This window comes from Amia ocellicauda, chromosome 14, assembly GCF_036373705.1.
Source record: "Amia ocellicauda isolate fAmiCal2 chromosome 14, fAmiCal2.hap1, whole genome shotgun sequence".
Classification (NCBI taxonomy): Eukaryota; Metazoa; Chordata; class Actinopteri; order Amiiformes; family Amiidae; genus Amia; species Amia ocellicauda.
Genome location: NC_089863.1, coordinates 24,057,996 through 24,073,982, shown reverse-complemented (window position 1 = coordinate 24,073,982; position 15,987 = coordinate 24,057,996). Strand labels below are relative to the sequence as shown.

Genomic DNA, 15,987 nt, shown 5'->3' with positions numbered 1-15,987 from the left:
CACCAGTGTTTACCGTCAAACAGGAGAGTGAAAGGCTTCGAGAAACGCACATTATGGGAACGCATTAAAAATCAATTTTTAGCCCCCTTTCATCCACCTGTAACTTCACTCTCGTTCTGCAGCTCCGTTATCGAATGCGTGAAAACAACAACATACACCAATTAAAATTGTATAGCTTCTGATGGTTCAGACTTGTCGTCTGTTTACCTGGCGTTGTCAGAAGTCGGTGCGGTTCAGACAGTGGGATGTCATTCCCAGCAATTGGCTGAGCAACGACCATGCTAAGAAGTCCCTTGCTATGAAAATGTGGGAAGCTCTGACCTGGTGTTTTAAACAGGCATTTTAAATCTTGGAGGTTCTGTTGGGAAATGAAGTCCATCTGCCCATCCACAATGGTTCAGGGTTTCCCACAGCTATATTCAAAGAATCAGTGCCCCACAGTACACAAGAACCCCCCCCACATATGACTGTAAAATGAATTTAGGTAGAAGAAGAATTTGATTAAGATGAACTCATTAGGAGATGACACTACATGGTCAAAGGTATGTGGACACCCCTCTCTTCCTCCACCCCCTTCTCTCTCTCTCCCTCCTTCTCTTCCTCCACCCTCTCCCCTCTCTCTCTTCCGCTCTGCCCCCCCCCTCTCTTCGCAGTGCCATTTTCTGATTGAAGGACCGTTGTTAATTGCTCGAATGTTTGGAGAAAGAAAAGTAATGAAAAAAAACTTCAGTTTACGAGCAGCCTCTCTGCTCCCTCATCTTTTCTTCTCTACCTCTCTCTCTTTTTCGAGAAGAGAGGAGAACATAAATATCTATTGACAGAACTGCTGGAGAGGCGGAGAGAGAGAGAGCGAATGGGAGGGACAAGCAGGCATTCGGACTGACTGATAGACACAGAGACACAATGATGGAAAGAGAGCGAGAGCAAGAGATCCTGCTCAAAATGTTACTGCACTGTCTGGTATTTTGATGTACTTTGACCCCGTCTGGTCAGTTTGGAAAATATCGCCCCAGTTGACGTTCTGGATTTGCCAGCACTCCCCCAGGCATCCGGTATCTTCATAGCTCCTCAAGGGTGGCAATCCAGGTGCAGGGGGCCCATGATGCCAGCATGTGACCTTAACTCCCTTTCGGTCAATCGAAAGTCAGGACATTTCAGATAACATTTAAGCTGCATTGGGAGGGAAAACATCCAGTGTCTATATGAAGCCAGTTAAGTATGAATGTACTTTGTGAATCTCACCTGTGTTGCCTGCCTGCCACTGCGTACTCTCATCTTCTTATGAGCATCCAAGATGGTGGACAGGAATCTCACTCAAAATCAGCTGGTAACAGATCTAGTCCTATAAACCGAGGAGGAAATAAGAGGGTAAACCTGTATCCAATTCTGCAGTGCAACAGCTATGAGAAATACTGGAGTGGATCTGTCGAGCTGAAGCAACGGCTTATGAACACAGCCCTGTTCACAGTAGCCTGTGTGTCTGTATGGGATTGTCAGGCAGTTTGTGTCTACTATACAGGAGTTACTGTGTCTGTCAATACAGTCGGCGTTTCTCCTGTGTTGCTGTCTGTGTTTTGTCAGTTACTGACACCTGCATGGCTATGAAGCAGGAGCAGTAATGTCTGTGTTGGATGTAGTACTGCAGTGCTTTCCTACCTCAGAAGGTGCTCTAATATAGCACAGCGCACTGCAGTGTGTGTAGTATCTGCAGAATACTGTAGTTATCCACACAATACAATACATCACCACTGCAGTAGATAATAATACAATACTATGAACTGTAGTAAATAATATAGAATGGTTTAGTTGTATCAGCAGGAGCTGAGATCAGATCATTTTGTTGCCACGTCTCTTAATTTCAACATTCATAATTCATATATTCAACAAGCCGCGCCGCACATCCGGGACATCACGGAACAGCGCGCCTGCGCAGCTGCGCCCGTCGCGTGCGCTGAGGGCGCTCGGGCGCGGTTGCCGCGGTGACGCGTCACAATGCGCAGGCGCGCTGTGCCGTCAGTCCGCGCCGCTCGGCGCCATTAGAGATTCAGACGTCGGTGGAAGATGGCGGCGAAACAGACGTGAGTGTCTGACTGTCACTGCAAGACTCTGCCTTGTCTAGATGTTAGTCCTAGTCGGCAGTAGTCACCCAGCAATCATATTAAACACCCGTTTCATGTAATACAGGCTACTACACAAGCAGATACTTTGATTGGGAGGCGTTTGATTCCGTGTGTATTTTACTCATGAGGCTCGTCTCATAATCATTGCAATAATAACACATGATGATCGTGTATATTTTAGATAAACAATTGCACAGGAGACATAGCGAATCAAGTGAACCAACACGTGTGCTATACGAGAAGGATACCTATTGTAACTGCTTGCTTAATACGTTTAAAGTTTAAACTGGTGAATATGCATGCATATCTTACCTGCCAATGGAAAATGTCTTTGGGGTTGGGATTCATACTTGAATTGCCCGGACTAAACTATATTACACTGCCTTGTTTTAGTTTTAATACGGACATTATTGTTTAAAACTACACTTCATAATGGTTTGACTTGATGGTCAGCGTTTATTCACACAAAATAATACAATCAGTAAAGTGGAATGAAATGTAACCCAGAATTCCTGTTGTCTTTTAGTGTGACGACACAGTGGACGAGTCTGAGGGTTTGGGTGAGTGTCTGTTTGGAGGACTTTTTACTGACTATATGTAATAACAATTAATCATACAATCCGTTGGGAACCACTGCTGTAAGGATGAGCTGGACTTGATCCTGGCTGATTTAACTGTGATTTGTGTTGATATTGTAGAGACGGTTGATCCCTGGCAGGTGATAATGGAGGACATCCAGGAAACCTTAGCGTCTCTCTCTCAAATGATGGCCCCAAACACCTTTTGCCTGAAGTGTCTGGAATACCTCAAGGTGAGAATTGAGCGTCTGTTGATGCCAAGACCGTCCGTTTCGTCTCCCGACAGAGTGCTTAACTGTGTGGCTTTTCTTCGGAGTTGTTTCTTCCAGGTTTTGTTCTGGAATTGCTTCTAAAATGTGTGTATTGTGTGATTGTATATTTGAATGTATAGTAATTATCTTCTTTCTTTATTCAGTTCCTTTTAAGAACCAGCTGAAGTATGAGTGTCTATATGAGTAGTTTGTTGTTGAGGTTACTATGTGATGCACATTTTTCTGTTTGACAAAATCCAGATTTTTGGAAATCTGTACAGCTTTCAGTGTCCTTGTGCACAAAGGGTTCAAGATATAACATGGTGTCTGTTATGCAGAGAAGAGACATTGACATTGATTTGTCAATATTGTAACAGTTCTTCTGAGTTGTGCTGTGTCACATCCCTCCTAAGCTCTTCCTCCTGTCTTCCTCTGCTCAGCTGGCCCATCCGACCCTCGTCCTGCAGGCCGTGGAGAAAGTTCTGCGCAGCCAGATCGAAGACATCAGCTCCTCCACAGCCAGGAAGGTCATTGCTGTGGCTGCTAGACTGATGGGCAGCGATGCGGTGAGCCACTTGCTCCTGTCAGGCTCTTCCTGTTTTTTGTATAAAGATTCTTCTCACTCAGAGATGTGCCAGGAACACTGCTGTCCCCAGAAAGCCTTCTCAGACTCACGCCCCTCCTCTCGTCTTCCCCTGACCCAGAACATGCCTCTCGACACGAAGCAGGCAGCCAGTGACGTCCTGGTGGCCGTGGGATGTGGGTTTCCGGGGGAGGTCCTGCAGACCATGGATTGTGTCATCGATGAAGATGTACAGCCAGAGACCATGTGGCTGAACACTCTGGCACATCTGTTACGAGCCAACGGTGAGTCTGCCTGCTCCTTCCATTCCTGAAGCCACTTTGTCAAAGGGGTTTCACCCCATGCTGGGACAGCATCTGTGCGCTGTAAGGGAACTGAGATGTGCCCTGTTTTCGACCCTAACCATCTGTTGTCTGTGTTTGCAGGGTCCGGCACGATGCCCCATCTTGAGAAGACCCTCACCGGTCTGCTGCCCAAGCTGGACGCTGCCAAAACAGTGGAGATGCACTCAGTGGAAGCCCACTCCAGGGCTCAGCTGCAGATGGCTCTGTGCTCAGGTGAGTGAGGGTGGCTGACTCCTGCAATGACAGATCCCCAAAGGGCGCCCTTGTTCTTCTTTTTGTTTACGGTTTAGTTCAGCGGAGCTGAGCTGTGAATCGTGTGTCTAGTGGAGAGTGACCCCAGCGTCTGTTTTTTGTCTCCCAGTGCTCACCAGCGCCTGCACCAGCCTCCAGGAGTATGTTTCTGGCCCCGGAGGGAGCGCTGACCCCACAGTGAAGAAGCAGGACTTCGCTCCAGTCATTGACTCCGCCTTCAAAACCATTTTGAAGGGCTGGCTGGTGCTGGAGGGCAGGAACCTGCAGGTACGGGCCAGTGGGAAATGTCCGGAGGAGGGGGTGGTTGTTAAATATGGACTGGCAAAATATCCAGCTCCACACATGAGAATGTTTAGAGTCATCTAGTCACTTGTTCTGCGCTGTGACTCCTGTATGTGCTCCTATGTCCTTCTGTCTGTGTAGTCACTGAGGCTTCAGGAGACGCTCGTCGGTGCCTTGGCTGCCATGTCGCCCCTGCTGAGCCCTGAGACTCTGCAGGCCAATGTGACCCAGCTGGTCGCCGCTTCAGTGGAGGTGTACAAGCACAGCTCCAACGGTGAAGCCCTGGGCCAGGTAGGACTTTCTCTGCTGTCTGGGGTAACAGGGGTGGGTGAGATCAGACCGGCTCCAGATTAAGGGCTTGATTTTATGTTTAACATCAGGATCAGGGTTGGGGTTGGTTTGGTTTATTGTTTTGGAGTCCATGTTAACAGCTCAGCCGGATTCCAGGTCTGTGAACCGGCCCACAGTGCAGTGTGAGTCAGCGGCTGTGTTTCTTTATTATTATTATTACTTTTCTTATTCAGAACGTGCAGCAAATTCTGCTGGCAGCCTTGGAGCCGGGCTTCACTGTGTACCACGTGGCCATCTACTCCTCCGTGGACAGCCTGCTGCGCGCGCTGCACCAAGAGGTAGGTCCCGCTCTGCGGAGCAGCCGAGACGTACCGACACAAGGCTACCGTGCAGCCGAGCGACGCTTCCCCCTCGGTACGCAGTGACCGTGTCTTTCTCCTTCAGATCTGCGCCCGTCAGGAGACACGGCCGCCCGTGGACGAGGACAACGCGGTCCTGTCATCACTAACGCTGCTGGGTACGTCTCAGTCTTTAATAAGTTCTAGTATCCAACTATATACTTAATTTAAACCCCCTACTGTTTCAAATAATTGAAAGGCTCTGATTTAGGAAATTATTAGTTCAGTTAAGGGTTCAATTAAGTAATTGAGAGCTCAGCAGGGTGGGTTGGGAGCCACTGTTGATGCAATGAAGGCTTTCGTGGGCATCTCTCTCTGTGGTCCCAGGAGAGAGTGCGCTGGCCTGTGTTGTGACCTCACTGCTCTGCCTGCCTTTGTCCTACAGCCAACGCCTTCCCAAAGAAGGTGGCCAAATTCATCGTTGGGCAGCTGAAGAGCAGCAGTGAGCCGGGCCGGGCCGGGTCCGCGGCAATGCTGGCCCACCTCCTTCGCGCCGCAGGTACCGTCCTCTCCCCCGTCCTGTCCTGCTGCGCTACAGCGCTCTCTGCTGTCTGACCTCCTGCTGTCATCGAAACTCGTGACAAGCATTTTAATAGACAAGGCCTCGGTCACGCGGTTTAACGACGCATGCGTTGTAATATAGCGTGTTATTGTGAGGAAATCGAATGCCATGGTGTCGTGTTGCTGTTGCTTGTACTGTAGTTGTTGTAATTGTCTCTGATACTTGCTCTGACTAGCACTAAACTTATTGTATACTTTGATGTATTGTTTCATACTTTCTTATTGTCTTGTAATTCTTTGTGTATATTGTGTTTACAGTTGTAAATCGTTGTAAGGTCATCTGCTCAGACATAAATAATAAACTATGGCAACTATCGGATTAGAAATATCAATTATAATCGGGGAGACAGAATAAACAGACTTGCATAATTATGAGCAGAAGACTTCAAATACACTATAGACGGCTCGTTCAGTTTGTCAAATCTATAAATATTTTGGTATATATTCCGTTTACTTATTTAAAAACGGGTAGAAATTCAAAACAACTTTTCCAAAGCATTTATTTTCATCAATGAGCCTCTATTGCCTGCCGTTGTTATAACGAATATTTTGTTTTCTAATGCAGTAATTCATAATTATACTACCTTAACTGGGAGCTTTATGAAACTGCACTGAATTGGGAGAATCACCACACTGAATCACCAGAGCAGCCCGGTGTGTCTTGTACCCAGACTAAGTGCTTTGGACATTTCTGACGCTCCGGCACTTGAATCTAATACTTTTTAAATTGAATTGGCCTTCATAACCGCTTAAGTAAAATATTAACAAAACCCACAGTGACGTCTGCCGACCCGGCGCATTCCGATTACATCAGCCACGGATACCGAGAGAACCTGCCATGTGGTGTTGTTTTCCGATTACCAAACCTGATTCTGCCGAATCCGTTACAGGGAAGGCCGATTCCTTGGCGCCACGGGGGCCCGGTAAGCCCTCCTTCTATGGCCCCTCCAGCACCATCTTCTGCAAGATCCTGGAGGCGATACGAGCCCAGCTGAAAGAGCAGGTGAGGGCCAGTTTGGAGTCTCTCACGCCCGCTGTGTTTCCTCTCGCTGCGCTGGGCGGCAGACTGAGTGCATGTCTCCTCTGTCCTCCAGGTCCCTGAGATCCTGCACGCTGTGCAGCCCTGCCTGCCCCACCTGACTGACCGGCAGCTGAGAGTGGTCGCCCACATCGTGTCCCAGTGCCCGGAGGAGCTCACCAAGGCGCTGCTGAACGAAGCCCTGCCGCTGGACCGGTGAGCCCCACAGAAGCGCCTCTCTCACAGTGACTGTCTGCAGTGCTGATTGGCTCGTGTGTCACGTCAAGGAGCTCCCGTGTGCCTCTGTCTCACTGTGTCTCTGTCTCCCACAGCTCCAACCGTGTGCTGTGGAGGGCCTTGGGATCTGAAAGCAAGATGTCCCGCAGGCTGCTGGCTTTCCTCATGAGGAAGCTGCCCAGGGACCCGGCTGAGGACTGTGTGTCCGCTGCGCGCCGGACCCTCGCTGTGAGTCCCCAGACACTTACTCACTGTGTAAACCAGGCCGGGAACATCGCAGGACTTTTCATTCACTGATGTTTCCACTGACCTGTCCGTGATCTACTGACTCTCCAGAAAGCAGTACAGAGGGGCTCTGAATGGGGTGCCTTTTCTCTGACTGTGACCCTGTGTGTCTCTCCCGGTGTCAGGTGACCACTGCCATGCAAGAACTGCTGGCCGTCGCAGGGAGGACGGGGGCCTTTCAGAGGGTCTTTCCCCGGCTGTTTGGGGCCCTGCTTCTCCACACGGACTGCAGAGAGGAGATCCCACAGGAGGCCGGCACCCCCAGCCAGGACACGCCAAGAGAACCAAGTATATCCAGGTGAGCAGGTCGTACTGAGTGCCGTCTCGCTGGGCAGACCCACAGGGTGTCTGTTCACAGTGTGGTCCCTGATGGAGCCGTCAGTACCTCGCTGGTCTGTGTGTGAGTGACCTGAGTGGCCAGGAGGGCCACAGTGAGAGACGCACTTGATTCTGCTGAGTGTTGGTGCTCTGCAGACACTGGATAAAATTAACTTTTTTGGCCACTAGCCACTGTGTCTGGTAGAAGGAAAACACTTACCAGCCACTTGGTATTTTTACCAGCCAAAGGCAAACATCACCAGAAATGCATGAGGGTGCGTAAATGTGTAGTGAACATGTTAAAACGTGGTATTTATTCAGGTAATTCATCAATCACCATAACAGAAGCTAACTGCACACCTGTATAGACTAGACAGGTGTGTATGAGGAAAAGGATCTGGATAGAAAACATGCTCCCACACAGTTTCTACTTGCAAGTGTTATAAGGTCTTGATTGCATTCTGTTGAGTGATAACACTTGCTAGTAGAGACTGTGCGGGAGCATCGTTTTCAAATGAATCAATCACATGCAATAACACGGCAGCTGCTGGGGATCTGTATAAACACACCAACACATGAGAAGGGGTGTTAATGACACATTATTGCTCTTCATACTCCTCTTCTTCTTCAGTGCTTCTCCCTTCTCTGGGTTTCTGCACGTCATTAAAAGGATTTCATTGGATTGGCTAGATATTCATAGAGTCACGGTCTGTGGTATATATATATATATATATATATATATATATAGGAATGAAGACAGACAGTGACGTCCTTTCCATTGGTCAATACGATGCACGCCAGCAGAGACGCGATGTAAACAAACCGCACGTTTCTCTTCAGCAGAATCTCCACTACGCAGGAAAAAATGCATGTCTCTATCGCAAATCATTTCAGCAGAAATGTATATGGTGTAATTGATGCAATTGATGAATACTTTTCTAACACAATAATTTTGTTAAATAAATATCTACGTAAAAATACATTATTAGAAGACGTATGGAAATGGCATAAGAACAGCAGACCTGTCAACTCTCACACACCTCGTGTCAGACTCGTGTTGTCCCGACATTAGCACAACTTTTAGTTCATTTGTCACAAATTCAAATTAACTATAAAGGTTGTGACTATTTGTTTTATAAGGGAATATTTTGCAATTACAGCTGTAATTAACCGACCAATATGTTTTTCTTTTTCATTTTTTATACATTTTCATTCAGTTGCATTCAGTTTAGCAATGTGAGCTGCGATGAAAATGCCTTAACGTTAGCGTCCTTGTGGCAATGTGTTCCGGTCACAACAGCGAAATACAAAATGTATAAGACCTATCCAGCTAATTTATACAATGTACTTGACTAAACGATTGACTTTCACTCTCCAAAGCACACACTCAGACTGCTGCTCTGCGCTCAGAAACATAACTGTGCGTTTGAGTTCCAGCGAATACAGAATTAATACATACACTAGGGTTGGCCGTGTGCCGGCTCCGGTGTGGAGCTCATCGGAGCGCTCTGGAGCCGGAGCTGAGGTCACGGAGCTGCTCCACTCTTCCCCCTTCCATTACCCAGATATTAAGTCCACTTTTCTTAAATTAACAACATGTATAACTTCATAGGTATTGTTGTGTATTGGGGGTTATAAAATAAGATCAGTTCTCACTCCAGCTATTGGTACATAATACATTATTTTTTATTAATTGTAATTATATGACACCTTCACTTTCTTACACCTGTCACTTTCTAGAAGTGATGCTATAATCTCAGGGCATCTCTCATAAACCTCATGCAAAAGAAGTAAAGTCCATTTTAACTGTAAAGTTTTAATTATTTTATTCCAAGCAAATTCTTCATCTGCCTAAATTAACCTCATTTTATAGCCGTCTGTTATCTGAAATGTCCTGACTAGTTTGTCCAGAAGTTGGTTGCCAGGGAGTTAAGGTCACATGCAGAGTCATGCCCCCTGCACCTTGTTTGCCACTTTTAAGATACGAAAATACTGGACCCCTGGTGGGGGGGAGGGGGGGATGCGAAATGTCAACCACAAAAGTATGTGGACATGCTCCTCAGACATCTCATTCCAAAATCATGGGCATGAATATGGAGTTGGTCCCCCCTTTGATGCAATAACTGCCTCCACTCTTCTGGGAAGACTTTCCACTAGATGCTGGAACATTGTTGAGGGGATTTCAGACACAAGAGCATTAGTGAGGTCGGGCGCCGATGTTGGGCGATCAGGCCTGGCTCACAGTCGGCTTTTCCATTCATCCCAAAGGTGGGATGGGGTTGAGGTCGGGGCTCTGTGCAGGTCACTCAAGTTCTTCCACACCAATCTCGACAAACTATTTCTGTCAGGACCTCACTTTGTGCACGGCTTGTCATGCTGAAACAGGAAAGGGCTTCCCCAAACTGTTGCCACAAATTTGGAGGTGCAAATTCACCCAGAATGTCACTGTAGGCTGTAGCGTTACGATTTCCCTTCAGTGGGACAAAGGGGCCGAGCCCTGAGACCATTATTCCTCCTCCAAACTTTACAGTTGGTCTATGCATTCGTGCAGGCAGCGTTCTCCTGGCATTTGAAACATGCCGACTAAAAGTTGAGTCCCCGTACACTTGTTGGCAGCCCGCCAAAGTGGCTGGTAAAATTGACATTTACCCGCCACGGGCTAAATCTACCCACATTTGGCGGGTGTTAATTTTATTCCCTGTCTACAGCACTGTCCTCTCCTCTCTCCACAGAGAGATCGTACTGGCACTGAAGGCCCTTCTGGCCCGGGCCAAGCTGAGGAAGGCGACCGATCAGCTAAAGCAGGAGGCGGCCTGGGCGAAACTGCAGAGCCCTGACAGCCACCCCGAGGGCGTCCGTCTCCTGGCCAGGTACGGGTCTCCAAACCAGCCTGTCATTCGGGGCTTCCCTTTGTCTACTCCGTTCCCGAGATCGGTTATCTATTGTCTCATTACGGCTGTCCCTTTATCCTCCAGGGCCATGGTTGAGCACGCCGGCCCGCAGCTCCCTGGCATCATGGAGGTCCTCGTCCCTTCCCTGAGCTCTGACCGGGAGCAGCACAGAGTGACGGCCACTGCCTTCTTCTCCGAGGTGAGTATGTGGCTGAGGGCTGCTCTCACTGCGCCTCGCTCTGCTGTCTTGCAGCTGCTGGGCGGCTCGGAGAAGCCACTACTGAAGAGTTTGAAGCGCCGAGCCCAGGACCCCTGTGTGCGCGTCAGGCTGCTGCTTTTCCAAGGCATAGAGAGATCCACAGCTGCCCAGGTAAGGACTTGTGCTGGATGCCCAGTGCGGACGGGGACGTGGGGATGAAGCCGCTCTGTCTGTGTGTTAAACAGTGAAGAGAGAGATGCATGTTTCAATTCCAAAGCCACCACTCTGTGTGCAGGTGACAGAACACGGCCGGGAGCTGCTCGCCATCCTCCGCTCTGGCCTGCAGGACACGGACATGGCGGACAGGCAGGCGGTCCTGGCAGCTCTGTCCGCCCTCTCACACGTTCTGCCCCACCTGAGACGGCACAGCGTCAGCCGGGATGTCGCTGCAGATGTCCTGCGAAGGATCACTGCGCTCTGGGAAAAAGTGAGTCGCTGTTTAAGGCTGCGGTGTCCGTGCAGGCTGTCGTGCTCAGTGTTTCACAGGCTGTGCTGTCGCCACTCTGTGCCTGACCTTCTCTGCTTGTTTTCAGGATGATGCAGAGCTGCACTGTGCCTGCGCCACCGTGCTGGGGAACCTGTGCAGGTGCCCGGCAGTGACAGCCCACCTCAAACGTGAACTGCAGGTGGCCCTGGTGCAGCTGGCGCTTCACCTGCGAGACCCCAACCCTGAGGTGACCCAGGTAAGAGCAGATCAGACACCACCCGGGCAGCAAACCCAGGAGGGGCTGCAGGGGCTTTTAAGAATATCAGAAGAGTTACAGACGTCCTGCTGTCGGATTGTGCCGCTGTGTCCTGGCATCAGTGCCCAGTGTTGAGTCTCAGCTCGTGTGTTTGTGCAGGCCTGCCTCTGGACCCTGAACAACAGCATCTGGGTTCTAGATCTGAACATTGTCAGGACGCTGATCTCCAGGAACCAGGACAGAGGGGCGCTGTTCGTAGACGGCTTTCTGGAGGACCTGGCCGCGTTCTTGGTGAGGACCAGTTCAGCCAATCCCATTGTCTCACATGAGTTTGGCTCCTGCAACACGCAGGGCCGAGGCACACACGTGTGACGTTGTGTATGAAGGACAGAGATGCACAGAGATGTTTGTGGCTCTTGAGTTACAGGTCTGCTGAGAGTCCCCGAATCTGACTCCTTGTCTTTTCCAGGCATCTGATTTCCCCGAGGCGCTGGGCGGGGCCTTCAGCTGCGTCCTGGACTGTTTGAACAGCCGCTCTCCTGCAGTCAGAGCCAACGCCGCCGTATTCACAGGTGAGGAGATGAGACGCCGGGGGAGGATGTGGGCCCATGATGGAGCGCACAGGCGATTGGTATCGATTCTGTAACGCCACTGAGGAACCCGTGGAGCTGAAATGTTTCTGTGGATCTGATGGCAGCCAGGGTGACATTGTCTTGCTGCTCTAGACCTCTGTGTTGAGTTGTGACTCGGTGTTGCTCTCTCTTGTCCACAGAGTCCCTGATTAATAAGAACCTCCTGGGACGCCGACAGTGGCAGGAGGTGGTCCGTGCTCTGACGCGGGCCAAGCAGGAGGAGAGCGACGCCCTGGCTAAGAGCTGCACTGCCCAGGCCCTGGAGAACTGCTCCGCCTCCCAGTGCCAGAGCGCAGCGACGCAGCCCGTGTGGAAGAGGCTCTTCAGCACACAAGGAGACGGGAGGAGATTAGGTCGCACTCTGCCGTCTGAGATGAATGACTGTGTGCCTGAGCCCCCGCTCGCTAATGAGGTGCCATGAGGGACACAATACTGAGACGCACTATATAGACGCACTATATAGACACACTATATTCTGAGACGCACTATATAGACGCACTATATAGACACACTATATACTGAGACGAACTATATAGATACTCTGTGTACTGAGACGCACTATATAGATACTCTGTGTACTGAGACGCACTATATAGATGCTCTGTATACTGAGACGCACTATATAGATGCACTGTATACTGAGACGCACTATATAGATGCACTATATACTGAGACGCACTATATAGATGCTCTGTATACTGAGACGCACTATATAGATGCACTGTATACTGAGACGCACTATATAGATGCACTATATACTGAGACACACTATATAGATGCACTGTATACTGAGACGAACTATATAGATACTCTGTGTACTGAGACGCACTATATAGATACTCTGTGTACTGAGACGCACTATATAGATGCTCTGTATACTGAGACGCACTATATAGATGCACTGTATACTGAGACGCACTATATAGATGCACTATATACTGAGACGCACTATATAGATGCTCTGTATACTGAGACGCACTATATAGATGCACTGTATACTGAGACGCACTATATAGATGCACTATATACTGAGACACACTATATAGATGCACTGTATACTGAGACGCACTATATAGATGCACTATATACTGAGACGCACTATATAGACACTATATACTGAGACGCACTATATAGATGCACTGTATACTGAGACGCACTATACAGACGCACTATATACTGAGACGCGCTATATAGACACACTGTATACTGAGACGCACTATATAGACACACTATATACTGAGACGCACAGAGACAGACCAGGAAACAGAGACACAGAGACCTGGATTCAAACAGGGGGGTCTGGCTCAGAGTGGGCAACAACACAGCTGAAGGTCCTCTATTTAAACGAGATGGTCAGCTCCCCCTTTTCTTCTGTCTTTGAGCTGCAATGCATTATGGGAGTCACACAGAGTTCCGGTGAGGCTTTTCTTCTATGCAATGGAAAACCAGCCTCTTTAATATTCAATGATTTCTTTTTATAAAACACTTGCATTTTTATACATGATGCACCTGGCTTGTATTAGAGACGCCCCTTCTGAAGACATGCAAGTTATTATCTAACCAGCAGTGTGTTCACCTGTCCTGACGAGCGCTTTATGGCCGAAGTGCTGTCTCTATTCGCCGGTCATGAATATTCATGAGCACAAGACTGCTGAGGCAGATCCTCGATCTAGGAGGCGGGGTTTGTTATCGGAGACAAGTGACGGATTGGCGGCGATTCAAAACGAATAGTCAGCGTGTGGATCATTATTATTACTGTCAGTAGTAGTAGAAGTCGTAATTCTGATGCCATGAAGGTGTTCGGTATTTAATTGTGGCAACACAACCAATAAGAATCTCTTCTCCATTTTCCGCTGGATGATATTCTGTACATTTTACTTCATATATAATACAAAAAATACCGAACATTTCCGAGACATTAGTATTACTGATTTTCTAATATATAAATAATAATAATTACCCACAGGCTCTCGTATGTTTTGAATTGCCGCCGATCTGTCACCCGTCTATAACAACCAAACCAGGCCTCAGGCTTGATGTGCTCATGGATATTCATGACCGGCTACTAGAGAGAGCACTTCGCTGATACAGCGCTCGTCAGGCCGGGTGAAAACACTGCTGGTTAAATAATAACTCGTATGTGTTAAGAAGTGTCTAATACAATCCAGGTGCATCCTGTTAAAAATGCAATTGTTTTTTAAAAAGAAAGCTTTGAATATGAAATGAGGCAGGTTTGCCATGACAGAGATGGGGAGAAAAGCGCCACAGGAACTCTGTGCGACTCCCATAATGCACTGCTTCGGGTAAGACGGAAGTCCCGATGTTAATAGGTGGGGCTGACTGTCTTGTTTCAATAGAGGGGCTGTGACAGCCTTTATTGACGCCCGGCACACAGTCTGGGGGTAAAGCAGCCGTTGCTGAAAGGGCAAGAGCGCGCGCTGGAGTCTGGGGGGCTGAACGCGGCTCAGTCAGTACGATGGCAGACAGCAGCGCCGGGTGTGTGTTCTCGAGAGAAGACGCGACTAATCTTGTGATGCTTTGGGCCAAGTGCGTTTATTCTTTTCAGCTGTTGTATTTTGAAATAAAAAGATGATTTTAAATGCACTTGATTTGTTATTGTTTTGATTGTTTGGTAGTTTGATTTGTCTGATGCGTTTACAAAATGCACTACATTAACGCACTACTAATGCATTTGACCTTTGACCTTGTCCATTCCTATCGGAGCAGGTGGCCCCACAGCTTGTGTTTCCGGGTTCTTCTGTTATTGGCGCAGACAGGCGAGCTTCACTGGCAAAACCCGTCTGAACGAGAGCTGCGCCCAGCTACTGCCCTTCTGCAAACGGCCCCCACCTGTGGGATCCTTGTGGGATCAGTTTGCTTCATAGTTGTGCCATTTCAGTTCAGCTAACATAAAGTCATTGTTGGGCACAATTACATTGTTACTGGTCTCCATTGTGGCTGTGTTCCCATAGTTATCAATGCCATATTGCACTGGAATACAACGCACTGACTCCTCAACGCGCTGACCGCAGCACACTGAGACACTGCGCACTGACGCACTGACACGCTCGCTCCCTCAAACGCTCGCCTGTTCACTCTTTCAAACAGTCCGATCCTCTCCCCCCGTGTTCTCTGGTGTGTTCCTGGCGTGTTGCAGGTGACCAGGGACCCTATGGTGAGTCCGACGCACGTCTTTCCTGTCACCGATTATACAGTCATGACTTCATCGTCTCCCTCACACTTTCCCAGTGAGCGGTAATGGGACCTGTGTGTCTGGGCCTTTGTTACCAGAGTTGTGAAACTTCTGACATCTCCTGTGTGTGTGTGTGTGTCCGTGTCCGAGGCGTCTGTTCAATATGCACAGTTGTACAGGATACCCAGTGAGAGGGACAGGAGATTACGCCGCGTTTTGCACAGCTTTAAGATAAGGAATTAATTTTATCTAAAGAAGGAAGAGGGACTCTGACTGGTATTGCTGGGCCCACTGCTAGTGCTGTATACTGTATTGTCTTTACCAAAGTCCCCTCACATTCCCAGTGGGCAACAAAGCAGGCATTCGGAGTCTGATGCCATGGTGCCTGTCTGTAGCAAATTCCTGTCCTTTTTCACTTTAGCTGGAACGTTTTTTAAATCAACAATTTCCTCTCCCCTCCCTGATTGTGTTGCAATGTCTGTCCTGATTAGGGCTTTGTCCACAGAGACTAGTGTCAATAAAATCTGTTCACACTGTAATGACTTGTCAAGCATTTTTCTTGGTTTGCTTTCTTCAGAGAATTCCAGTCGGTGAAAGTTAGTGATCAAAAGTGAGATCGAGGAGGAGTGGGACAGGGGAAAGTGTCAGTGGAGTGAGCCGTGCGAAAGTGCGATTAACAGGAGGTGTAGTAAAGGCGTGGGGTTTAAAGAGGTTTGATTCTTGTTGCCATACTACACCACTGAAGGCACCACCTTCAGATTAGGTTCCTTCATTTGCCTACTCTCCCAGTGCCAAGAGGAACAACCGGTAC

At 48.6% G+C, this 15,987-nt stretch overlaps 1 protein-coding gene across 1 annotated transcript; it reads left to right on the top strand.

The window, feature by feature from the left end:
- The first annotated feature begins 1,990 nt into the window (after window positions 1-1,990).
- On the top strand, window positions 1,991-14,587 carry LOC136767474 (maestro heat-like repeat-containing protein family member 7). The gene is made up of 22 exons (XM_066721268.1): window positions 1,991-2,078; window positions 2,647-2,680; window positions 2,819-2,931; window positions 3,390-3,515; window positions 3,654-3,816; window positions 3,958-4,089; window positions 4,238-4,395; window positions 4,552-4,701; window positions 4,935-5,039; window positions 5,146-5,218; window positions 5,485-5,598; window positions 6,551-6,663; window positions 6,755-6,894; window positions 7,011-7,143; window positions 7,326-7,498; window positions 10,251-10,388; window positions 10,494-10,779; window positions 10,904-11,095; window positions 11,202-11,351; window positions 11,511-11,642; window positions 11,821-11,923; window positions 12,124-14,587. The coding sequence occupies exons 3-22, from the start codon at window positions 2,845-2,847 to the stop codon at window positions 12,402-12,404; spliced, it is 2,949 nt and encodes a 982-aa protein (XP_066577365.1). The 5' UTR covers window positions 1,991-2,078; window positions 2,647-2,680; window positions 2,819-2,844; the 3' UTR covers window positions 12,405-14,587.
- Window positions 14,588-15,987: the final 1,400 nt, after the last annotated feature.

What these genes read in the sequence shown, in the direction of transcription:
- LOC136767474 (XM_066721268.1), top strand. Translation starts at nt 2,845, where the DNA reads ATGGAGGACATCCAGGAAACCTTAGCGTCTCTCTCTCAAATGATGGCC. An exon ending in ACGGTGAAGCCCTGGGCCAG is followed by an intron (nt 4,702 to 4,934) that starts GTAGGACTTTCT and finishes TTTCTTATTCAG; the next exon opens with AACGTGCAGCAAATTCTGCT. An exon ending in GGCGTCCGTCTCCTGGCCAG is followed by an intron (nt 10,389 to 10,493) that starts GTACGGGTCTCC and finishes TTTATCCTCCAG; the next exon opens with GGCCATGGTTGAGCACGCCG.